The sequence below is a fragment of the Cervus elaphus genome, chromosome 14 (genome assembly GCF_910594005.1).
Source record: "Cervus elaphus chromosome 14, mCerEla1.1, whole genome shotgun sequence".
Taxonomy (NCBI): Eukaryota; Metazoa; Chordata; class Mammalia; order Artiodactyla; family Cervidae; genus Cervus; species Cervus elaphus.
Genome location: NC_057828.1, coordinates 63,544,541 through 63,570,455, shown reverse-complemented (window position 1 = coordinate 63,570,455; position 25,915 = coordinate 63,544,541). Strand labels below are relative to the sequence as shown.

General features: G+C 54.8%; 1 protein-coding gene across 1 annotated transcript in view; it reads right to left on the bottom strand.

Annotated features, from left to right (window-relative positions):
* Nucleotides 1–21,427, bottom strand: part of KIAA1614 (KIAA1614 ortholog) — a 43,013-nt gene extending 21,586 nt beyond the window's left edge. The window contains exons 1-4 of the mRNA XM_043923833.1: nt 20,769–21,427; nt 18,156–19,102; nt 17,247–17,310; nt 6,094–6,237 (exon numbers count right to left, since the gene is read on the bottom strand). Coding sequence (XP_043779768.1) covers nt 6,094–6,237; nt 17,247–17,310; nt 18,156–19,102; nt 20,769–20,815 — 1,202 coding nt within the window. The 5' untranslated portion in view covers nt 20,816–21,427. The remainder of the gene's footprint in view (nt 1–6,093; nt 6,238–17,246; nt 17,311–18,155; nt 19,103–20,768) is intronic.
* Nucleotides 21,428–25,915: the final 4,488 nt, after the last annotated feature.

The window sequence follows — 25,915 nt, the reverse complement described above, 5'->3', positions numbered from 1 at the left end:
GAGAGTAGCACTGGTGTATATCCACTACCACGTTTGAGACAGGTAGCTAGTGGGAAGCTGCTATATAGCACAGGGGATTCAACTTGGTGCTCTGTGATGACCTAGAGGGGTGGGATGGGGGCATGGTGGGAGGAGATATAGTATACATATAGCTGATTCACTTTGTTAACACAACACTATAAAGCAATTATAATCCAATAAAAAGAAATTTTTTTTAAAAGGGGGTCAGACAATGGCAGGAAGAAACCATCCATGCTTAACAATTACTGTTAAAACATGCCAACCAGTGGGGAGAGTGGCCACTGAACTGGTTGACTTCCTTAACTATACATGGCATTGACTAGCCTGGACAGTGCATGCTTCCAGGCTCTGCTTTCTGTGTGGATAAGTGGCCTTGCCTGCCTGACTCAGGTGGACATGTGCTCACCGGGGCCTGAGGGCATCCCTGATCATCCCCATTCATCCCCTTCCTGGGTGCCTCGACAGCCAGGCCGCCGACTGATCTCAAGACCCTGATGGGTTAGAGTGATCCGGATCACAGATGGCATGGAGGATGGCAAATAGAGGCTACCCTTGGGGATCCTGGGGTTGCCTGAGATGTCAGAGTTAAATTGTCCACGACTGATTCCCCACAAAGCTCCATGGGAAGCAGCTACAGCTGAGAGCTTACTCCCTCACTTGTGCCATGTCAGCTCACAACAACCTCAAATCGTGGACCTGGGGCCTCTGGTCACAGCAAGAGAGGGGCTGGCGCTCACCCAGCCATGAATGCTGAGCTGGCAAAATAAAGCTAGAGCCAAGGTCCTGCCGTGTCATGCTGCATTGTACCCTAGCCCCCAGGTGACACCAAGGAGTGGGTGAGTACTTCCTAAATCAAGGAGGCTGCAAAGTGCCACGGTGCGAGCTCTGGGGGCCTCCCTGAAGCCTGACGCTGGGTGTTCCCTGGGTGTTTACACTGCCCTGGGTGCAGCACGCATACCTGCCACCAACCCCGACTCCAGCGCTTTCCCCAATTGGCGCTAATCCAGGAGTGTTGTTTGTTTTTAAAAAGAACTACTTCTAAGTAAGTGGATCTGCCTGCTTTGAGATCTGAGCAGATCCTGGGCTGCTCTGAGGAATACTGATGCACTGTCAGTCATCCTGTTTCCTGGAACCCATATGCAGAAAGGGCCATCTTATCCATCAGGCACAATAGCCATGGTACCTGGGAACCACAACTCTCCTGGGTCCAATGAAAATGTTTCAGTTTCTTTTAAAGTCAAAAGAGAATAAACAAATACACTTTTCAGTCAAAGAAAACATTCTCAGATATAATATTAATATAGTCACCTTTTACCCAGCATGGTCATAAAATTTAACTTCGCTTATGGGGAAAGGGCTTCCCAGGTGGCTCAGGGGTAAAGAATCTGCCTGCCAATGCAGGAGACGCAAGAGACATGGGTTTGATCCCTGGGTCAGGAAGATCTCCTCAAAAAAGAAATGGCAATCCACTCCAGTATTCTTGCCTGGGAAATCCCATGGACAGAGGAGCCTGGCAGGCTACAGTCCATGGGATTGCAAAGCATCAGACATGACTGAACATGCGCACACATAGTATGGAGGAAGGAGTCAAGAAGGCCAGAGTGCCTAGGGCCCCCAAAAGTCATACTGTGGGCCTGCCTTTGGAGAGGGCTGTCTGGCTGAGATGGAAAGCTCCTGGGTAGAATCAGCCCCGCGTGAGGAGGTGCAGTGTCTCTCTCTGTTCATCTGAGCATGGCCGGGAAGCCCCTCTGACCCCCTCCTGGTGACCGTTCTCTTGAAGTGACTGTGAGGTGCTGCAGTCCTTGGCACTCAGGATAAGGACCCCATCTACAACTGCATCTCTTGAGCCTGTCAGGACCGGAGAAGGGGTGGCGAGACAATCCCTCTGGCGGGCTCACTGACGGTGTGGGGCTCCTGGGTCAGGTGTCCAGAGCATTCCTGCCCAGAAAGGAAGGCTCTGGCCAGAGAAACAGCACCATCTCACCCTCTGGAAACAAGAGGAGCCCCTCTGAGCAGAAGCTCTGCCCCTGCTGGACGGGCAGGGTGCCCTGGTCAGCCAGGCCCGCCCAGTGCAGGAGAGGCCCCTGGACTTTCAGTACACCAGCGTAGACACAACACCCCACACTGGGCCCCGGGGGCAAGGCCCTGCTCTGCGGACAGCATACGGGCTATACTTTCTAGGAGGAAGAACACTCGGCTTTACAGGTGGTATATTCCTCATCTAAAAAGGAAGTCCATGTCCTCTCAGCTACATCAACGACCTTAAACTTTACAGTCAAGCTGGTGAACTCAGTCATCCTGGAATTCATGCCAAAGGTAGAAATAATAATTTTGTTCTAAAAGAAGTAAAGGAGGGTTTTCCCTGGTGGTCCAGTGATGAAGACTGTGCTTCCAATTCGGGCGGGGTGGGTGGGGGTGGGCGGTGTGTGTTCTGATCCTGGTCAGGGAACTAAAATCCCACATGCTATATAGCAGCATGCCTAAAATAAATCAAATAAAATTCTCAAGTACTGCCTTCATTAAGAAGAAGAAGAAATGAAGAGATGCGGAACAGCTTAATCCCATGAGGTATGCTGCTGTGTGCGTGCTCAGTCATGTCCGACTCTTTGCGACCCCATGGACTGTAGCCCACCAGGCTCCCATGTCCATGGAATTCTCCAGGCCAGAATACTGGAGTGGGGTGCCATTTCCTTCTCTGGGGAATCTTCCCGACCCAAGGAGCAAACCCACATCTCTTGCGTCTCCTGCACTGGCAGGCAGATTCTTTACCGCTAGCACCACCTGGGAAGCCCCAATCACATAAGGCACCTTCAGTTCAATTACTGAATCCCCGAGGTCCCCACCAGCAGTGCTGGGACCCGTGCATAAAGGTACGGTGAGGATCTTGGAGACAACTGCCGAGCAAATAAGGCACTCCAGCAGCAAGCAGACCCCACACCTTGTCAACATGAGGCACTGCCGACGCCTCCGCGACTATCCCTCTCTGAGAGGATCCTGTCTGCTTGGACGCTGGTACCAAACAGCCTCTGCAGAAAAGCCCCTTTCCACCACAGCGCTGTCCGAGCCACACAGGCAGCCCGACCCGGCCACCGACACAGGACGCCAGCACTTGCGGTGTCCCCCACCCAGGTCCTGCCTCTCATGGGCGTGTTCTGCCCTCCTGGCACCAGGAACACCAACCCAGCTGTGCCTGTCCCCCCAACAGCAAGAGCTTGCGCTTCCAAGAGCTCTCCATTTCTGCACTGATTCACTTCCAGAAAATGCGGCTGCGGCTGGCCCCCTCCTCACCTCCTGGAAAAGCCTGTCTGTTCAGGATGGCCCCAGCCACCTCCAGCTAGACCTGAGATAAAGAAGACCTTCTGGGGGCTGCTGTGCCTGTCTGTCCCACTCTTCCGTCAGCTTTCATCAGGCTGCTCTTTGGAACGAGTGATTTCTCTGGGCTCAGGGGGGTGGAGGAGGGGCTCCTGCGTCTAATGAGGCCCTGGGCCTATGTGGCATCGCCACGTTAGCTCAGCACGGCTCTCCAGGGTGATCTGACAAGCGTAACCTTTAGAAGCATCTGCAGCAAGCCATCTGGCGTTGATTTTTCAGCTATACCCTCTGAGGATTCACCAGTGCTGCCAAGTCAAAGTAATTCTTTTCTGGACACAGCAGCTGCTAAAGTGGGTCACCTTGCATTTCAATTGCATTTCTACTGCCAGAGAACAGCCTGGTGAGAGGGAACCTACTTTAAGGTTAGTGACCTGGGGTTGTCGTGAGCTGCTGATGCAATGTGGGGAAGAGGAAGTGTCCCAAGGTACATTTACATCATCTGGTCTGCTTTGCAGATTTTTGCTGTTATTGTTCAGTCGCTCAGTCATGTCTGACTCTTTATGACCCCGTGGACTGCAGCACTCCAGGCCTCCTTGTCCTTCACCGTCTCCCGGAGCTTGCTCAAACTTATGTTCATTGAGTCAGTGATGCCATCCAACCGTCTCATCCTCTGTTGCCCCCTTCTCCTCCTGCCTTCAATCTTTCCCAGCATCAGGGTCTTTTCTAATGAATCTGCTCTTCGCATCAGGCGGCCAAATTATTGGAGCTTTAGCTTCAGCATCAGTCCTTCCAATGAATATTCAGGTTTGATTTCCTTTAGGATTGACTGGTTTGATCTCCTTGCAGTCTAAGGAACTCTCAAGAATCTTGCCTGTTTTGCAGCTACCCAACTCAACCTCAGTACCTACAGAAAGTGGAACAGGAGGGCTCCATGCAAGTCTAAGGCTCTGGGCCACGCATACATGCAGAGAAGAACAGTCAGGATGCTTCAAAGGAGGCACTCCCATTCCTAACTAGTGTCCTCCAGCCAGAAAGAAACAAGACACAAAATGCAAAGATAACAGGGGAGCTGGCCGGGTACCTCTCGCCAGGATTTAGGGTCTCCTGAGCCCCTCTCCTAGAGTCACAGTGACACTGAACCCAGAGGCGAGCGGCAGCCCTCCGCTCTTGCTGAAGTGATCTCAAAGGTGCCAGGAAGGTCCTCAGCCTTTAATAAGCCAGCTCAGCATCCCCGTCAAAGAGCACGGAGTCCAGTTCCGCTGAGAATCCTCGCTCCCTCTAGTACCCACTGCGCCTAAGAAGCCACAGGCCTGGTCAGCCACAGATGGTCCCGCTGGGGCCTGGGGCAGTTGGACCTGGGCTGGCAGCCTCACTGCAGGTCAGGTGCACCCGCCAACTCCACCTGTAAGTGATTCCTTGGGGCGCATCATACATGGAACAAGCACAGAGATGGGGATGGGATGTCACGCAAGGGGTAGCTACCCGTGTGGAGTGCTGAACATCCTTCCACTTGTTCTTTTCTCATCTCTTCATCCCTGACGAGCTCACCCGCCCTCATGGCCCCAGCACTATGAGATCGGGATGATGCCTACATCTACAGTCTGACCTCTGTCCTCCTCCTCAGCTCCTGTATCCAACTGCCTGATAAGCATCTCCAGTGGGTGTTCTGAGGGCACCCCTCCCAAGCCTAATCCTGCACTGAGGGTTCCTGAACCTCCAGATACCAAGTCAGAACCCTGGGCTCCATCCTGGATGCACCCCCTTCTCATGCTCCCCTCATCCAGGTGATTGCATGATTCAGTCAGAGGTAACACTTGTAGGGTACTCACTACATGCCTGGGGCTGTTCTAAACACTTTATATGAACTCACAGAACCCTCACAATAACCCTGAAAGACAGGCTCTGGTATAATTCCCATTGTGCAGAGAGGCAAACCGAGGCACAGGGGCTTTCGCAAGAGCACACAGCTAGGAAGTGGCAAAGCCAGAACTCAGCGGTCTGTTTCCAGAGTCTTAACCACTTCTCTGCTGCCTCATTAAGCCTGTTGCTCTGGCTCTGGGCAACCTTGCATCTCCATTCTCTCCCTCCACCACTGCACACTGTCCCCCTAGTTCCCCAGATCCAACCATCCCTGCAGCCAGAGCAGCTTTACTGGAATACAAAGGTGATGGTGCTACCCAGCTGCTTGAAATCCTTTGGTGGCTCCTAGCTATTACATGAGGCTTCCAAACTGTCCATCAGTCCTAGAGGCCTCCGTGACTGGCCTCCACTGAGCCTTCTGGCCCAACGCCTGAGAATACTGCTTCTGCTCAGTTTCTACCTGGGGATGCTCACCCCTGCCTCCCTCATCTGTACAGTAAACATCTATGTTTCCTTTAAGCTCCAACTTAGAATCCACCTCCTCCAAGCTTCCCCTTCCTTTCCAGGTGGAGTTACAGTAGACTTCCAGCCCTACACACACGTCTTTCCTCTCCTACACCACAGTCCACAGAACTGTACTGACCCATCTGCTGGTCCTTCTCCCTGGAGACTGTGACACCTCCGTTGCCCCAGGGAGGCTCGGGTTATGTTCCCTAACATGCCATCCATAGGCTCTCAGTGAAGATGTACTAACTGACTAAAAGAATGAAAGTGATGCCTGACATGGGAAGAACTCCCACACAGACCACGGGGGAGGAGTGAGCGGCGGCATTTTGGCTGGATCCCATCTCTTCTCCTGCCGTAGCCCATACCGGCCGGCCTGGCCCGGGCCCCACTCACCGGCTGCACAGGGCAAGGGTGGGCACGATGTCATGGCTGGCACGGACGGGCCGGGTCCTGGCCTTCATGCGGGCTCTCTGCAGCAGATGCTTGGCTTCTTCATGCCTGGGGCTCAGCACGGGCTCCGGCTTGGGACCGAAGGTCCTGCAGCGTGGCACGCGGGCCAGAGCGGGTGGGGGGAGGGATTAGAAGAAAATAACAGGGATTAGGAGGGCTTTAACAGTGTCGAGTGGGGCTGTGCCAGAAACAGCCCCGCGTGGAAGCCTTCCTTGGCCAACTCCCACACGGAGGGCACCAGCCTGGGGCCTGGCGACTCTGGAAGGAACTGGCCCACCCTGGACAGCTGCTTGGAGACCGGAGGCAGAGACCCCAGGAGGATCTAGAAAAGGGTAGGGGAGAATCCATATTACTCCATTGTTCCTTCCCTGGGCAGACAGCAGGAGTTATCTGGGAGGAGGGGAAGGAAAGGGCCCAGGGCTGCTGGGCTGGGCCTGTGCCCAGCCAGATGGTCTCCACACGCGTCACCTCCCTCTCTCCTTCTGTCTCTCGGCACCCACACACACCCACTCAAGCTCACAGCGGACCGTCCTGAGTGCTCGCCGCAGACACAAGGCGTCAGGACCCTGCCCATCACCACTCTGCTCCTCTGAGAGAATGACATTTTTATAAGTCCCGGTGATTTCCTGCCTCAGTTCCAATCCTAACCCAATAGACATCAGGTCAGGTCCGAGAGGAACTAAGCTGGACCCACATCACGTCAGCAAACGGCTCCCTCCTCATCATAACGAGGGTCTTCTCCCAGCAGCCCTCACCACCTCCCAGCTGCGCTGCCTCCCCGGCCAGTCCAGAGCTGCCGAAAATGACAGCAGCCTTTTTTCAAAGCCATCTCCCGGTGACAGAGTGGCAGGTCGCAGGGATAATAGCCGCCCCACAGCCTCCCGCTGACCGGAGGGCCCTCTCCGCAGGCAGGCTGACCCAGGGGCAGGTGCGCTCTCTGCCTGACAGATGAGGGTGTTCCTGAGCAGAGAGGAACATGTGGTGTGTCGCTCAAGGTTGAACATCAAGTGAAGCGGAGCAGACGACAGCCAGCCCCACTGCCTCCAGCATCCTTGCCGCACCCTCCAGCTCCTCCCCGCCCCGGGTCCCAGAGCCGGCCGAGCCTGCTGCGGCTGAAGCCAGACACACTCTCTGATGCGATGTCTGCACCCCCCGCGGCTGCCCTTGCCCTTCCTCGCTGTCACATACGCTGGGCTGTCCTCACCAGGGAGGGTCCGCAGAAGGAGGACTTGGGCGGCTAGAGGCTCAGGCCAGCCTGCGTCTCAGTCTGCAGCCCGCCAAATCCCGTGCCTTCCCCAGCCCATATGTCACCTGGAGAAAGGGGACTCGTCTTGACAGGGGGGATGGTACCAAGTCATTTCCTAGGTGACAGATGATAGAGATGTGAGTGGAAAATGGCCCAACCCTGAGGCCTACTTGGGACAACCTTGGACGAGCGCTGGGCAGTCTATGATTTCTTTCTTTCTTTTTATTTTCCCATTATTTGCACCTAATCCTGCTTTGGGGCCAAGATAAAAACTAAGAACTGCCAGAATAAAGGCACCATCTGTGCCTATGGACCCTGGCAGGGCCCAGGCATGGTTCTGGAACCAGGAGGGCTTCCAGGAGAGAAGGAGGAGTGAGCTCCCAAGGCCCGCTGCCCTGGGAGGCGAGGAGCCCTCTGTGCAGCTTCCCGAGCAGGCAGGGCCTCCAACGCACCGCTGAGAGCAGCTGTGCTCCCCGGGGCTCCGGCTCCGCCAGCAGAGATAATGAGGTTACCAGCCCGGAGAGACGCCTCTGCAGCCACGGGCCTCTGGCTGCCAGCCCGCACGCTCAGAGCCTTCCGGTGACAGCTGTGGCCGCCCGGCTGTCGGAGGGCATTTGTCACAAGACCTGGTGGGCAGGCAGGGGGGCTCCAGGCAGCTGGCCAGATGCTGTCAGGAATGGCCTCGCCCCAGGTTTTGAAGCCATTTTCCAGCTTTGCTGTTTTTTCTTTCTGCTCTCTCTACTTGGCGCTGTTTTTTTTTTTCCTTTTCATCAGCTGCCCTGCTTTGGTTTCTGGCAGACAAAGCCGGTTTCTCCACTGATTAGAAAAGCAGGGTTTTTTGGAGGCGCCTGGAGGCATCCACGCAGGAACAAACTGAGCAGGGAGGAGAGAGGCAGCCACCTTCCCAGACAGTGGACAAGGTCAGAAGGGCAGCTGGCTCTCGGTCATGGTGTGCTCTGGAGTAGGTGGGCCCTGACAACCCTGTGGCTGGAAAGGGGTCTTTCTCCCCAGCGGCAGGGGGCAAGCAGGTGCAGCTCCAGGAACTGCCCTAGTCTCCCCCCACCCCCACTTCGCTGCATTGTCCTGGTCCACCCAAGGGCCGCCGACCCCGCCAGGCAGACAGGTTCACATTCCGCTGTCTGAGGGAGACCCTCCACTCGCACATGCCCACAGCCCTGGAGCCAACCCCTCCCCATCATGACTACAGCCCAAGGTCCCCGCTCCCACGGTCCCTCTGCAGATTGCCTGGCAGGGCTGGGGCGGTCCCTGCATGGCTCAGCAAAGACTTTCCACCTGAGCAGAGAGAGCGGATGTCACTGCCGTGAGAGCTCGAACATCCAGGGCTCGTGAGCTCAGCGGGTGGGGCACTGGGTTAAAGAGGCTGAATGCTTCCCCTGGGCCTCAGTTTCCCTGTCTGTAAACAGTTGGATTTGTACAGAGAGAGAATCCACGTTGCTACCCCATGAACCTATGTCTTTGGCCAGGTAGTCTGAAGTACCACAAGACCGGGTGGGGAATCTTGAGGTCCTTTCCTAGGGAGCTCACCCTGCAGATGCTTGGCCCTCAAGAAGCAGCAACGCCTCAAACAGCTAATTGTGGGGGACAACGGGAGATCCACGTGAGTCTCCTGGCCCTTCCAGCCGCCCTTCCAACCACAGCGTCCTAAGCTGCCCCCAGGACAAAGAGCAGCAGGAAAGCCCCGCCCACTCTGATCTCTCCATCTAAGCCCCGCGTCCTGGTAGAGAGACCAGCTGAGCCCTGCCTGCAGCTCCCCTCCCAGCCAGGCACAGCCAGATCAAGATCTCCAGTCAGGACCACCACCGTTTCCTCCCAGTCAGGGAGGTCAGGGAGACAGAGCAGCCTCCTTCTGCAGCCACCGTAATCCTGGATTAAAATAATAAGCTCCAGCCAGTCTGGCTTTAACCCTTTCATCCCAGGAAGATGAATTAGGGAAACAATTTGGGATGGAAAGGGATCTGACATTTCCCAGAGTCCAGGATGCAGCAAGGAGAAGGAACATCTATAGTGACCAAACACACATTCACCTTTCTGCCCAGCCATTGTGCCATTTTTGTACATTAGAGAGCTTTCATATGACCAAGACTAGAGCGTTCCTCTGTCACACTGTGTGCAGCTCCCCAGGTGAGGGGAACAGTGGGCTCGGAACCTATTCTGGACCACGTATTCCACGTGGGCAGGGGCCTGTGAGCTCACTGTTATAGACGCCTTCTTCCCAGGGCTGCAGGACATGCACAGAATAGACCTTAGAGCGAAGGTCAGAAGTGTGTTTCCGGGACAGCCTGTTGTTGTTCAGTCACCAAGTCCTGTCTAACTCTTTGCGACCCCATGGACTGCAACACGCCAGGCTTCCCTGTCCCACACTGTCTCCCAGAGTCTGCCCAAGTTCATATCCACTGGGACAGCCTGCCCGGCTTCTCATCCTAGGCTGCCACTTAGCTGTGTCACCCTGGCAGGTGACTTGGACGTTAAGGTTAGGCTTCCTCCTCTCCTAAAAAAAGAGCTCAGTTGTTAAGTGAAACCGACCCCCTCAGAAGAACTGAGCACAGAGCCGGGCACTTGATGAGATACAATCAATGTCAGCATTTATTATCATCACTGCTTTTATTATTTGCACCATTATTTTGTTAAGTTCCTCTCACCCCCTTGCTGAGAGAAAGATGGAATCCCTGAACGTGAACCAAAATCACCTGCCAAAGAGATCCCCTGTCATCTTGGGGATGTCACACAAAGGCATGTTCAGAAGCGACAGACTATCTTGAAGCTGGAGAGGGCTTGGTGGGTTTTGTCCTGGACCTTTGGAGCCCTGCACAGGGCTCAACAGAAAAGGCAATTTCCATTGAACAGGGAGCTGGAGGAGGCTATTTGGTAGCAGAGGGAAGCTGCTACCCAGAAAATAAATGGGCACTTCTCTCAAAATAGAAGGAGGAGCGGCATCCTTAAGAATGGCACATATCCAGAGAAAAGTATAATCTGAAAAGATATGTGCACCCCTATGTTCATTGCAACACTATTTACAATAGCCAAGACATGGAAGCAACCTAAACATCCATCGACAGAGGAATAGAAAAAGAAGATGGAGTACATATACACAACGGAATAAAAAAAGAATCAAATCATGCCATTTGCAGCAACATGGATGGACCTAAAGATTATCATACTAAGTGAGGTAAGTCAGAAAGAAAAAAACAAATACCGTATGATATAATTTACATGTGAAGTCTAAAATACAAATGAACCTATCTACAAAACAGAAACAGAGTTACAGACACACAGAACAGACATGTGGTCGTAAAAGAGGAGGTGGGATGGGGGAGGGAAGGATTGGGAGTTTGGGGTTAGCAGATGCAAACAGTTGTATACAGAAAGGAGAAACAACAAGGTCCTACTGTATAGCAAAGGGAACTACATCCAATATCCTATGATAAACTATAATGAAAGAAAAAATGAAAAAGAATATACGTATAACAATCACTCTGCTGTACACAACACCGTAAATCAACTATACTTCAATAAAATAAAACAAATAAATAAAAAAGGATGGCTGCTGTGGGATACACCTTATTGAACACCTTTGAAAAGACGTGTGCGGAGGCGTGCAGAGTTTCCCTAGGTCGTCGACTGCTTACTGGGAGAGCAAAGTGGTTCTGTCCTTGCCTTCTTGAAGAAGGAAAAGGAGAACAAATCCCTGTGGGTCTCCCCCTTGGTCAGCACTGCATGTGTGGAGGCAGGTGACCACGACACCCCCAGGTAGAGGGACAGTGGCCTATTCCACTCTGAAGGCCAGGGAGGAAGGCTTCCTCTTGAATTTCAGCCCAGCTCCTCACAGATGAATGATCTGAGCAAATTAACTTTCCTGGGCCCCTCTATTCATAAAGATTGGGACCAAAATGAGATTTTCACGTGTGGGGTGTATGACTGTGACAGTGATATGGAGGAAAGTTGCAGGCGACACTCACTGTGAGGGAGGGTTTGAAGGGATAGCATCCTTCCTTCTCCATGGGGACTCAGAACCCTAGATGCCTCAGGGGTGTGTTTGTAGTTGAAAACACTGGTGAGTGGCTAAATGTAATTTTCTTCTTTTTAGTTTTAGTCTTTGCAGGTTTGAGAGTGGCAAGGGGTTTCCTCTAGTTCTCCTTCGTGTCTGTATATCTGAGTTGGGGGAAGGATAGAGAATGGCAGGGGGCGGTATGCAGGACGGGCAGGGGCTCAGCTGGTCTTCGTTACGCCTTGAACCAGGGGGTGCCCTCAGGTACACCTGCAGCCCTGAGATTCCTGGGACGAGGAGAGCTGCTTCTCTCACGCTCACGCCCAGGACTCCCTCCTGCCACACCACACCCTCCCTGGTAGGAGGACCCCATTTCCTGGCAGTGCTGGGACACTGCCATGCACTGTGGCCTGGTACCCAGGTAGCCTGGTAAGGGGGGTTGCAGGTCATTCTGGCTCCCCAGCAAGGTTCTGGACTTTCTGGTTCCCTAGACTCAGGGGGTCATGAGGAGTCCTGGAGGTGAGCATGAGACCCCCCCCCCAAGAGTCACAGGGCTGCAGGGATACCTGAGGACAAACCTAGGAAAGGGTGTAATGAAGACTATCTGAGCCCCTGCCCATCCTGCGTATACCTGGCCATTCCCTATCCTGCCCACCGACTCAGGTGTGTGTGTGTGTGTGTGTGTGTGTGTGTGTGTGTGTGTGTTAGTCAGTCGGTCATGTCTGACTTCTTGTGACCCATGGACTCCTCTGTCCATGGGATTCTCCAGGCAAGAATGCTGGAGTGGGTAGCCATTCCCTTCTCCAGGGAAACTTCCTGCTCCAGGAGTTGAGCCCGGGTCTCCTGCATTGCAGGCGGATTCTTTACCATCTGAGCCACCAGGGAAGCCCGTCGGTTCTGATACACTGACACAAGGGAAAACTGAGGAAACCCCTTGCCACTCCCAACCTTGTCAAGAGGAGAGAGACAGAAAATGTCCCTCCATTTCCTCCTACCTTACTTAAAATCTAAATGCCCAGGCTCTCCAGAAATGGCCTCAGCCCACACTCCCACCCTGTGTCCTGATGGTATCTTCCATCCAATCCACCATGTACCTCTCCATGTCTGCAGGTCTTACCCATCTGGAATGTCGTCTCCTGGCTCCAATCAGATCTGATCAAGCCCACAAGGGCATCCACCCCCGGGTGAGCCCTCAGTTACACTCATACACGTGTGCTTCTGGCAAACATATTCTGAATGTCTGTACCGTGCTGACACTTGGCAGGTCCCAGGTCCCAGAGAGAATAGCACGGTCCTTGCCCCACAAGGAGCTCCAAAGGAAGATCCACCAGCAACAGCCAAAGTTGGTGGAGGCAGAGTGGGCAATGAGGGCAAAGTGGGAATTCCTTCTGAAATTACACACGGTGTAATGCTAGGTAATAAATTAAGTTTTAAAAGCCCAGGGTTTTCTCACAGTTGTGGGCCTGACCGCTTGAGCCACAGCCCAGGCCTCTGAAATTCTTGAGGGTTCCCTGTCTGCCCCTCCTGTAAACTGGAGCCTGCAGACAGCTTCGGGGCAGAGAGTTTTGACTGCTAGCCGTCTCCATGGAGGCCTGAAAATCGGAACCCAATGTCTGTTCCTTCTTTTCTCGTGATGAGGTATACACACTGAGACCGGGCTCCCTCTTCTGAGCCTCCGTTTCTGTATCTAGAAATGGGCACAACTCCGCCACAGGGATGGGGGCAATCAACAACCCAGGAAGTCCTCTGTGCTTCCTTCATCATCACAGCACAAATGAAACACCCCAGAGATCCTGTCCCCTCCACTGACCCTACAGCTGAGCAGGGGTTAAAGCCCCTGCAGACACACTTCCGGGTCTGCCCCTCCGCCCCCCAAAGACGACAGACATGGAAGGCCCTGATTTGAAGCGGAGCAAGCCTGGGTCCCACAGCACTGCCTCCCCAACCAGCTTGCCCAGGCAGGCCCCGGGCCTCAGGGGGCCTCCCTGGGGCCTGCAGCAGCCCAGGGCTGAGTGCTTTTTTGTAAAGAGTCAACTCCCTTCCCGTGCAGGGCCTGGGGTGAGGATGGCGCTGATGGCAGCGGCTTCTTTGGTTTCATGTACTTTCTGCACAGGCAGGGTTCATCTGGGGTCCTAAGGCAATGGATAATCCTGCTGTGCCCTCCCAGAGCCTCAAGACAGTGGACAGACCGAGCGGTCCTGGCCGTTTGACAAATAGCGGGGACGGGACACCACAGGCTTCTAAGAATGGATGAGGGCGGAGCCCCCGAGCAGAGTGCCCTCCCCCTCCCATCTTTGATGAGTCCAGTGCTCACACACGGCTGTGAGCGAGGTCATCGCTGACAGTACCGACCCCCACTGGGCCTCCCTGAAGTGCTTTTGTTGTGTTGTTCAGTCACTCAGTCATGTCCGACTCTTTGCGACCCCATGGGCTGAAGCATGCCAGATGTCTCTGCCCTGCATCAACTCCCGGAATTAGATCAAATTCATGTCCATTGAGTCAGTGATGCCATCCAACCATCTCTGTCATCCTGAAGTGCTTACCCCTCACCTTGTCTTCTCCCCACAAATCAAAGCCCCATTTCCCAAATCATGTCAACGGCGACTTAGGAGAGAAACAAGCTTGGTCTATACTTGAGAATACCAGGCTAGGGGAGGGGGCCAAGGACTCCCAGACCCCTAACCCAAGGCGTTACCTGTGGGGACAGCTTGTAGCAGTGCAGCATAATGGTTAGAGAACAGCCCTTGGTGCCAAGCAGTTTTGACTGTGAACCCTGACTCCAACGCTTAATAGCTTTATCACCAGGCAAGTTGCTCAGCCTCTGCCCAGAGGGGTCTCTGTCAGTGAAATGGGAACAGTTAACACGTGGTTATTAGGATAATGTCAGGATGTGGTACAGCACAAGGGCTGGAACTGAGCCTCAGCATGGTCTTCTGGAAGGAGAGACCACAAGGTGGCCTGTCCTCTGGGATGGAGTCTCCTTTCCTCCCTCAGTAGACGGGACAACCATTTGGTTCTGGGACATTTCTGGTGTTCCCTCGGCATCTCGGGGGTCTCGCCTCCACAGCTGACTCTCCTTGTGACCACCTGCAATGAGTTGGGCTAACCCCGCCAGTCAGACAAGGTCTGGTGTCTTGGGCTCTGCTGTTTCACCATCATTTTGGGTTTCTTGTCTTACCACCATACAGAGCAGTAACAACTGAGGACATAAATACATGCTGGGTTAACCTGGTTGTTACTGACCAGATTAATGATCAATCGTCAACCTGGTGATTATTTGGTTGTAACACTGAACTGCACTGATGCTAAACTTGACTGAGTGTGAAACCAGACCTTTTATGCCTCAAACGTTGAGAAGATGCAAGGGGCTCACTGCCAGAACACGTCGTGACTGATGTCCTGACCCCTTCAGGATGGCCATCATGACGACCACCATGGTCCCAGAGTCTACGCTGTCCAGGGTCCTCAGCCCCTCCGTGCAGACCATGTGGCCAGGGGTACAGGGCTGAGGGAAGTGTGCCTTATTTCAAAGGTCGTTCAGGAAGCTCAGATATAGAGAAGGAGCAGCAATAAAACCGTCCTGCTTAGGGGAGAAGATGGAACCTGCAAGGTCTCAGGGACTGCTTTAGTATCTGCCCGGAAGTCTCGGGAACAGAGCCAAATGAGGAACCCTGTCCCCAGGGGCCTCTGGACATGGCTGAACTTCCTCCCATCCATGCAGCAGGCGTGCTTTCTGGCTCTTCAGCCTGGGTGTCTACTCAGCAGGGTGCAGGTCACCAATAAAGGTCCATGGGGCACTGTGAATGACCTTCTAAACAAGCCAAGGGGACAGCTTTCCCTTGAAAACTCAGAGACAGGCCAACTCTGTGCCTGGATATATGCTGGGCATCCACCTCATTCCACATATAAACACATATGAGATCATCATACAATATACATATGCACACCTCTACACAGTCTACACCTCTACACACATACATTGTGTGTGTGTTTAGTCGCTAAGTTGTGTCTGACACTTTGCTACCCCCTAGACTGTAGCTCACCAGGCTCCTCTGTCCATGGGATTCTCTAGGCAAGAATACAGGAATGGGTTGCCATTTCCTTCTCCTGGGGATCTTCCCAACCCAGGGGTCAAACCCACATCTTCTGCATTGCAGGCGGATTCTTTACCGCTGAGTCACTGTAAACGGCAGACCCTAACCCACTGCAAATGGTCTGGTGAAATAATAGTTCAGAAATTCCTACCCTGAGCATTCTACACAGATGCCATCTCCTTGCAGGACTAGGGGAAAGCCCCTCCTGACCCCCCATGGTTGAGGTTCTTGTCCTTTAAGATGGTGTTTTAATTACCTAGTATCCAACATGCAAGTCAGGAGCTTCAGCTTCTTTCAATAGTGATCTCTGGACAACCCCCATGGACATCCTGCAGTTGAGCCTTCCTCCCACCCAGGGAAGACAGAGTCAGGACGGGGGGACGTGCAGCTGCCGAAGAGGAGGCCCCAGCTCCTCTAGGCACAAGTTATGTTTGCCCAGGCAGGGTGTCTCCTTTATGGCTCCCCAGGAAGGATGAAGGGACAGGGCAGGGGACAGGGTATCACCGAGGACCACGGCCACAAGCCTCTACACTGTGGCTGGGCTAAATGCCAATGTGAGGAGAGGCTGAACACAGTGGCCAGGGAGGCAGGAAGAGACCCCTGGAAGAAGGGGGGGGCAGCTACGATTCCAAATCACAAATAATGAGGGAAGAAGGAGCCAGACAGCCCCCTCTCCACCAGGCTCTCAGCCACAGCCAAAGTCAGTGAGAAGGCCAATGGTCGAGCAGAGATGGAATCTCCTGAACCTGGGCAGCCCTCACTGTGTGAAAACAGAACTGGGGGTCCACATACTCTGGAGGGGAGGTCAAGCCAAGTGGAATTTAGTGGGCAGGGAATTTGCAGAAGAGACACTGCTGCCCTCTGCGCTCTGCAGAAACCACAAGACCCGCAGGCGGGTGACGTCACTGCACAGAAAGGGGAAATGCGGCTGCTCCCCAGTTCTGAGACCTCGCTCAGCCTCACGTGCCAGGTGTGCAGTGAAGACAGAGGATGAGGCTAAGCCCTGGGCCGCCACCGATGGAGCCACAGACGGCCCCCTTGCCCTCCCGGAAGATACTCCTCTCACCTGCCTGGTCATGACACAGCCCCATGGCCACCCACCCCCACCCCAGGTGCCCAGCTTTCCTCGGACATCAGTGGAGGGGCTGGAGCAAAGTCGGGGAGGTTGGGGGAGATGAAGACCTTTACATCAGCCAGCACACCCCTTGACTGGGAAAGGAACTGTCAGAGTAAAAGCCTTGCATTCGCATGCTTTCCCCAAGGATTTTCACATCCACTGAGTAAACTCTGGGAGTTGGTGATGGACAGAGAGGCCTGGCGTGCTGCAGTCCATGGGGTTGCAAACAGTCAGACACGACTGAGCGACTGAACTGAACTAATCTTGCGTTCAGTCCCACAACAGTCCGAAAAGTACATGAGACAGGTATTACTTGGCCCACTTGAAGGATAAAGCAAAAGGCTGGGGCAGGGAAATGAGCCCCAAGTTGCAGAGCAGGTGGTTTGCAGTGCTCCATGCATTGTGCTCTGCACCCCGCAGTTTTGCACAGACAGCAGGGCCACCACCTGGGCATCAGGGGGTGATGGGTGCCTCCGAGGAGGTCTCCGGGAGGAGCCATGGCTGCCTGCGGGGTGCAGCTGCTTCATCCCCTCCCCCTCTCCGGGTCTCCTACTCTCCTGCCTTGGAGCAAATGAAGGGACAGGGACAACGGCCAGGAGAGACGCAGAGAAGATGTGTGCCCTGAGCGCTTACCTGTTCTGGTCCGAGTCCTGAAGGGAGATGCCGGAGTCCCAGTCCACGTCCCCGGCTAGTCGCTCTAGGACCCAGAGAAGAAGCAGAGATTAGGGCAGAGCCAGGAGCTGGGCTCTCAGCTGCCACTTAATGAGCACAAGCATGGAGGAGAAAGTTTTCTCCAGCAGCCATTTACTCCCCCGGATAATTCCAACCCCCCAGGTGGAGGCTCAGCCTGTCGCAGTGACTGCTGGTGGGCACTATCGTGGGCTGAGGGCCCACGGGGGTCTTCTCAAGCGCTGGGTGTGGGAGGCAAGAGCGTGGCTAAGGCCTGAACACTTGCAGCACCACGGCCGCCTGAGCTCAGCCCGCCGGCCTGGAGGCTGCGTCTCTCCGTGGGGAGGGGCTCCTACCCAGGGACAATGAAGTCCACCGCAGGCTGAGGACCTGTCATCGTCAAAAAGCCACTGTCGAAAGAACCACAGGGAACAAACTGTGGAGGTTTTCCCAGTGGTCTGGGACAGGGGTCTCCAACCTCTGGGATCTAATGCCTGATGATCAGAGGTGGAGCTGATATGGTAATAATAGAAATAAAGTGCTCAATAAACATCATGCGCTTGAATCATCCTGAAACCATCCCTACCAGTCTATGGAAAAATTGTCTTCCATGCAACCAGTCCCTGGTGCCAAAAGTCAGGGACTGGTGGTCTGGGGGGTCTGGGGGTGGCCTTTAGCAGATGGGGCTGGCTGTGAGGTGATAAAGAATCTGTGGCAAAGCCCAGACTAAGAGGACAACCGAGGAATCTGGTGATAAACAGCTGTGCTCTCCCACTTTCCCACCCCTCCCCTCCGAGGTAACCCCCATCTCCCTTTCCTTCTCCTGGACTCCCCCCACTGCCCCACCCCCCAGACCCAGAGAGTGGGCCTTACCTGGCACAGCTCTATCCCAGCATGAAGTCCAGCCTGGGACTCCCACCTTGGAGGGGCCCTGCCCCGCAACACTTAGCATCTCCTGCAGCAGAAGGCGGTTCCTCTCCACACGGTCAGACAGGGACAAGGTGCTGCCACCGGTGCCCAGGACCCCCAGGTCCCCGGTTTTCCAGAGATCCCCCAGCAGGGCTGGTCTGGGGACAAAGTCCTCCTCGGAGGTCGGAGACAAGCTGTCCGGGTCTCCCGGGGCGACAAGACCATCCTGCCGGGGGTGTGACCTTCCTTTCCGCAGGGTGAGCTCGTGGGTGGTTTTGTTACAAGGACCAGAGCCCCTTGGCCGGCCTGGAGTGATCCTGTGGATGGGGCCCTCTTGCAGAGAGCTGGGCCCGGGCGGCAGAGCTCTGTCATGCTCAGGCCGTGTTTGAACACCCTCTGGAGGCCACGGGCTCCTTCTGTTCCAGCACTCGAGTACGGGGGCAGGAGACCTAGGCGGCCCTGTGTCCCCGTTCCTGGCGGGCTCCTCCTCAGTGAAGCTGCGGTCCAGCCGCCTGTCGTTCGGGTTCTGCATGTGATGGACCACCATAGCCTCGGGTGGGGAAGGCCCCTCTGACGGAGGCTTGGTCCCAACCACCTTGACTCGTCTGCTCTTGGGTTTCTTGAGGGCCGGCCGCTCGTGGGAAGGGAGGCCGGGGCCTGCCCCCTGTTTGCCTGCTGTCATCTTCTCCTTCAAGGCCCTCACCTTGGACTCCAGCACGGAGGGGCCCTGGAGCTGTATCCCCCGTGCCCCGGGAGGCCGGGGGGCCATTGGGCTGGGTGTTCCATCTTCTCCAGGGCAGGGCCAGGGTCTTGGGAGGTGTCCATTCTCCGGCTGTGGCTCAGGGCCGCTTCTCTCCACAGCTGAGGTCACCTCCATGGAGCTGGCCGTTCTGCTCCCTCTTTGGGGTTCTCTGGAGGAGAAAACAGACAGAGCGCCTTAGACCCACTACCTGACCAGCTCCCACGACCTCCTGGGTCTCCATAGTGCCTTGGTATAGAGCCCTGTCTGGAGGAAGACAACTTGGGGTCAGATCAGGGGGTACCCCTGGACAATGTGAAAGCACCTTGGGGAGCACGAGTCTTTGGACGGTACAAATAAGTCATTACTGAGTTTTTTCTTCCAAGTCGGAGTAGTATTCTTATTTTTCTATCCCCATTTTACAGGTGGGGACAGTGAAGGGTCAAGCAACAGTTAATCTTCTGCCCAGTCTGGACCAGAGGAAAAATGGGGGCTGGATTTCCAGTCTCTGGCTTCGTGTTTTGCTGACAGGTGTCAGGCTTCAGGGGAGGATGGCAATTTCTACTCATGCCCACAAGCTCTTCCCTTTCCAAATGGAACCAATGTGGAGGATGGACTTCAGGATCTGACCTGCTGGTGGAAGGTGTCCCCCTTCCCTGTCCTCAAACCTCAGGCGTGAGCAGAGCTGTGCCCACAGGGCGGCTAGGATCAGGCACCAAGGCCTTTCAGCATCTGCTCAGTGCTGGGTAGGCCTAAAGGTACTTTCAAACACTCTCTCTCAAATTCTTACGCCATTCTGCCGGAACAGGGTTATGACCCTCATTTTTACAGAGAGACGGAGGCCCAGAGCCATTAGGAGACACCAAAGCTGAGGGAGGCCTGGCTAGGATCGCAAAGCTTCTCCTCCCAAGGTCAGGGCCCTTCCAAAGCACCCAGTGACCAGGACTGGGTCCTGGTCCCAACTCCCCTTAGTCCTATAGGAATATTGGTCTAGACAGGTAACCTGCCCAGACGACCGCTCCTTGGTGGCACACTTGATGTGTCAATGTCTTCACAGGGAATACAAGTGAGCATGAGATTTTACTCGCCAAGCACTTCTGTGCACACATACCAGCCACAATGTCTTACTTAATATTTATCCTGCTCTCGGAGACCATGCCCCTTCTACACCATACATCTAGATATGTCCCACTGCATGCATAAAAATCCACATTTACATAAATTACAAACTAGGGGTTAATTATTCACCTAATACTGACTAAAGATTCACTACAGAATTCTCTTAAATGCCAAGCCCCTCTACAGTCATTTATTACAACTCAGTTTTTAATACATTTCATGAATGCACATATTCCATAAAGCAAAACATACACACGCCAGTATGTTATGTCCGTTTTAAGGCCTGTCTTCGGGAGGACGAGATCATTGTCTCTACCAGTTCATCTAGAAGTGATCAATTTTGTCGTCACAGCCCAGCCACTGAGTCCTCTCTTCTAAGGTTCAATCCAGGAAGCAGGGGATTTGAAGGGTATGGGAATAATTTCCGTCACATTACCAGAGCTTTCAGGTAAAGTCTGGAACAGCATTGCAGAGATCACCCTTCTCTAGAGAGCTGTTAGGATGGATGAGACTTTCCTCGGGGGAACAGTGGGTACAGACTTGTGCGGCTCGGAGCCGCTGAAGTCTTGGGCCGAGCTCTGTGCTCGTCTAACCCCAACCCCGAGACGCTGAAATGAAGATGGTCGTGACGGGCAGGCCTCCCCCCGCGACCCTTCCTTCTCGCTCCCCCGGTCCCGCCATCCCCGGCCCGCCCGGGGCCTCGCCTCCTCCGTACTCACTGAAGGCTGCCGCCGGCAGGTCTGGGCGCCGCCTCCATCCCCTCCATCCCCGGGGAGACCAGGCCCTCCTCTCGCCCCCTCTCCCTCCCGGGTCCGCGGCGGGGAGCAGGGCGCGCGGGCTCCGGCCCGGGGCTCGGGGAGTGCGGCCCGCAGGCCTCGGCTCTCGGGGCGCGCCCGGCTCGGCTCCGGGCTCCGCGGGCCGCCCCGGGGTCCGGGTGGGGTCGGAACCGGGCAGCCGCCCCGCGGGCCGCGGCCTCCCTCCAGGTCCGGGGAGGGGACGCGGGGTCGGACGGGGAGGGCGCGGGAGGGCAGGAAGCGGCATGGGCGGCTAGCTCATGGCTCTGACACGGAGGGGGTGAGAGGCCAAGCCCGGCGCCTCCCCCGGCCGGGACGGGAAGAGGGAGCGGGAGAGCAGAAAGGAGGCGCGGCGGAAGGGGCTGGAGGAGCGGCCCTCGCTCGCACCCCGCCCCGCCACCCCGCGCGCTCCCCGGGGCCCCGGGCCCCGGACCCAGCGCCCAGAGGGGCCGCCCCTCCCGGGGCCGCCCAGACGTCTAAGCCGCCGGCCCGCCAGCGAGATCGGAGCCTCGGACGGGGCGGGGGCTGCCTTCCGGGCCGCCGGAGCTCACCCCTCCCGGCCCGGGTCGCCCCGTCCGCCGGGAGGGCGCTCGCAGCCCAGGCTTCGGGGAGAGCGCGGCGGTGAGACGCGGCTCCACGTGAGCCGAAGCTGCGGAAACACCGCGCTCTCCCCGGAGCTTCGCGGCGAGGCGTGTAACCCTACACCCGGGGCGCGGTGGGGGGAGGCTCGGCCGGCGGCTGGCGGCTGTCGGGGTGGAAGCCGAGGAATGCCCTTTGTCTGGACAACTTTTCCGGAGGAGGCGCCCTCTCCGAGGGGCTGTCTCCTTGGAGGTCAAGGTCATTTGTTTCCGCTTTCTAGCAGCGCGAGGGACACACGTGGTGGACGCGAGTCTCCTCTTCTTGTCCAGCTAAGGGGAGAGCCAGGTGCTTGCATGGCCAGACGCCTTGGATAGGGACCGGTTCGAGGGGGACTCTGGGGACTCCGGAAGGCCCCTTGTCACTTTTCCCAGACCTGGCAGGAAAGTATTAATATGCCCTGCAGCGGTGGCCCCAACCAAGGGAGCACGCTTTCTCTTTCCACCCAGGGAGAGGGAACGGAGCCCCAGCTATTTCCAAGCCTGTTTTTCCACAACAAACTGTAAGAGAATTAGGACCCAGGAGATTCCGGAAATCTCTACACAGGGAAAGAGCTGATCATCTTTCCTTCTGCCAACAAGCTTCACTCTCCAGCGCCATTGCTCTCTGGTTGCCCTAAGGCAGTAGAGTCACCATCTAGATGACAGACCTAGCTGCCTACGGTATGGACCGAAGCCTGCGGACTGCTGCGCAGAGGGGATGGGGTGTCAGGGAAGGATGGGAAGGAGGCCTGCCCTTGAGTGAGTAAGAGTTACTCTGCACAAAGTGCGGAAGAGGGCATCTGGGCAGGACAAGGCATCCAGGCCTGAGAGCGGCTGTTTGGGGAGCTGTCTGTGGGCGGACTAACCTTTGCTAATTTAGGCACCTGGGAGATTATCTAGGACACACCCTCAGTGTTACAGAACAGGCCCAAGGTCACACAGGTGGTCTCCAGGGTCGTGGGCAATGCTCTTGCACCCCACCCTCCACCCCCATATTCCCACAGCGAGCAGATCCTCCAACAGCGACCTACCATTCTGTGCTGGTTAGTACTGATCACTTCATAATACAGTAACTGGTACCATTTATGGAGGGCGTCCTGTCACCTGGCATTGCTGCAGTCTTAAGAGATGGGTACTGTTTCCTGTCTTCTTTGTACAGATGAGGAAACTGTAGTTAGATGATCTGTCCAAGGTCGCAGAGCTGACAAGTCCATTAACCACCCAGAACAATGCTGTTGCCAGCATTCCGCATATTCAACATGGAAAGATTTTGTTTAAAAACATCAAAAAAAAAAAAAATTGTGAAGTACTGTGATAGTCAGATTATGTTGCTGCTATGGTCTGGCCCTTCCTTTCTGGATCCTCTCTGCCTTCTTCTTCTGCCAGCCCACATAAAATCCTGTAAACCTCGAAAGACTTCCTCTCCTCTGTGCGCAATGTCAACCCTACCAACAACAGTATTACTATTATTGAGGACCTGTTATGAGGCAACGCACTCTATGTTGGATGTTTTAGATCATTAGAACAACTCTGCAAAGTAGGTACAGTGTATCCCCACTTTAGGAATACAGAAACTGGGGTAGACAGAAGTGATGGGGCTTGCCCAAGGCTACACAGCTAGTATAGCCAGAGTCTGAACCCGGTTCTATCCAGGTCCAACACTCTCTGCCTTGTTTCTTCCTTTCAGAGTCACTGCTTTGGAGCTCAGACTCTTAATTAGAGATTTCAGCTCCAGGACTTCTGCTCCCCACCTCCCCCAAAAGTTAATGATCTGTAAGGTAAGTTTCTGAAAGTTCTAGCAAAGGCCTAGTATTTAAAGGAAACCTGCCCTCGGCCTTTTTAACATGCAAATATTCACCTTCAGTATACTCATTAAATTTGTTACTTTGCACTTAACAGGGGGATGAAGTGTCACAGCTATACAGAGGCTTTAACAGGCACCTGTAGGAGACGTAAGAGACACGACTTTGATCCCTGGGTCGGGAAGATCCCCTGGAGGAGGAAATGACACCCTACTCCAGTATTCTTGCTGGGAGAATCCCATGGACAGAGGAGCCTGATGGGCTACAGTACATAGGTAGCAAAGAGGTTGACATGACTGAGTGTCTGAGCACCCAGCACACAGGGTCCTAAAAACACCATAAGCCAATCCTTAGAATGCTCTTAAATGATTGTGGCATTTGCATGCCTCAAGGCACATCCCATTCATCTGGATTCTGTTTGGTTCAGCAAATATCTCTTGAGCTCCTACTGTGTGCCAGGCACTGGGGAGACAAAATGTAGTACCACAAATCCTGCCCTTGAGGAATTTCTGGTCAACTCAGAGTAGGGAAGGGGCGGTGCCTAAACTCTGTATAAGTGGTCCCATCAAGGTGAGCATAGGGTGGAGGTGTGGGTCGTTCACAGGAATAGCTAGACTGAGATGCCTGCTGGGTGGTCAGGAGGAATCTAGGCGAGCTGGGTCTTGCAGAATGAGCAGGAATTAGCCAGACAGAGGGGGAGGGGTGGGATAGGCAAGTCAGTGAGGGAGGGATTAGCATAAACACAGGCATTGAGGTGTGAAACTGCCTGGTTAAGTGTTAAATATAAAGGTTAATCTGGGAAAGTCTGGGGGTACGGGTGAGGCTGCAGAACTAGGGTGGTGGGGCCTGGTTGAAGGCTCTAGGTCCCCGGTGAGGTGCTTGGACCCTGTCCTTTGAAGTGAGAGTCCCTGGAAGGTGGTCTAATCTGGGCCTTAGCCTTGAGCACCTTTCTGGGCTGGGCAACTGCCTTACCTCCTTGAGTATCAGACTCTTTCATTACCATCCTTTGGAGAGGAATCTAGGAGGAACCCAAATGTAGAGTAAATAGCAGACACAGAGCCCCCCTCCTCCTTTTGGATCACCTAGGGAAGTCTCCCTCCCCTTAGCCTGGATGAAAACACAAGCTTCACTCCTCCTCTCCACCCTCCCATAATGGGCTCTGAACACTCAGTTTGAATAAGGAGCCTTGTGGGTTGTGGAAGTAGGGATTTCCCTTAGGATGGAGGGAAAGGGTGAGCTGGTCCTTCACGGTCCCTCCCTTAGAGCAGGTGGAGTAGAGGGGGAAAGGGTGGGAGGGACACCTCTGTCATCCTTCCCCTTACTGCCTGCAGGAGCGTGTCCAGCTGGAGATCTGCATTTCCTGTCCTCATCAGGGGGCACATGGTCCCCGAGCACTAGGGCATCTGATTCTGGCGGCCCCCCTGGTGATACTGGTTACAGTCCAGGGCCTCCCCCTCAGACAGACCCTCATCTTTCTTTCCAGCAGAAGCCCAAGAGAGTGTCAGGACTGGTTTCCCATGCACCCGCCTCTCCCTTGATAGGAATCCTCCTGCTGTTTCCCAGGGTCCAGTCTACCCAGAGCTTATGTAGACCCTCCCGGAATGCTGCTAAAAAGGCTGATTCTGAGGTCTCGCCCTTGGGGATTCTGATTCCTTAGCTGGAGTTAGGCCCAGGAATGTGTTCCCTAACAAGCTTCCCAGGTGATTTTGAGGCCAATCAGTGTAAAGAAGCAGAAACCCTCAGCTTAAAACTCAGACTCCTTTGTATGGTACAGCGGTCCCTCTAGCCCCAGTTCTTATCACCCCGAGAGCCTGTCCAGCCCGCCCACCATATTGAATTGCTTCTAGTTCCCCTGACTGGCCATACTGGCTCATGTCTCCTCACCTTTGCCCAGTCTTTCCTTCAGCCTGAAACACGCTGCTTCATGCCACACACACATACACACATCCCACCCCAACTTGGCTGTCTCCTCCTAGACCGTCCACACTCAGCTCAAGTGGCGCCTCTGCAGAGACGCCTTCTCCAACATCCTGTGCTGTCCTCCCGACCTGGGTTCGCGCACCCCGGACCCACTTCTGCCCGAGCACTTATCACTCTGAGTGGTCGGCCTCCGACACCTCACAGCGCTTCCTGTTCCTCAGCCTCGTTCCTGGCCCCAACACACTCCCGGCACATAAAAGCTACTGACTAGAGGCCACGTAGTTAAAATGAAAGACAAAAAATCCCTGTCAGGTAAGGATGCCTAAGAGCAGAAGACGGGGCCGCTCCTGCTCAGGGGATCAAGGTCATTTCCAAAGGATGTGGTTCATTCCCTCAGTGTGGCCCGTCCTGCCCCAGGGCCTGCGAGATAGTCGGCCACGGGCAGGGCGAGGACCGGCCTCCAGCCTTCGTGACTCCCAATTACACGTAACACTCCTGCCCTCCTCGCTTTTCCCCCAAATGGCCACTGATCCCAGACATTGGTGTGGCCCTTACACTTCAATTCTGAGTGAGTCTGGAAACTTGCAGATAAAATGGGCCTCAGAAGAAGAAATAGATGGGGAAGGGGAGAGGAGAAAAGAACGCGAAAGAAGCAGGTAAAGCTAGGTGGAGAGAAGACAGTCAGGCAACTTGGCAACTGGGCACCTCCCGAGAGCAACCACCTAGGTTTCTA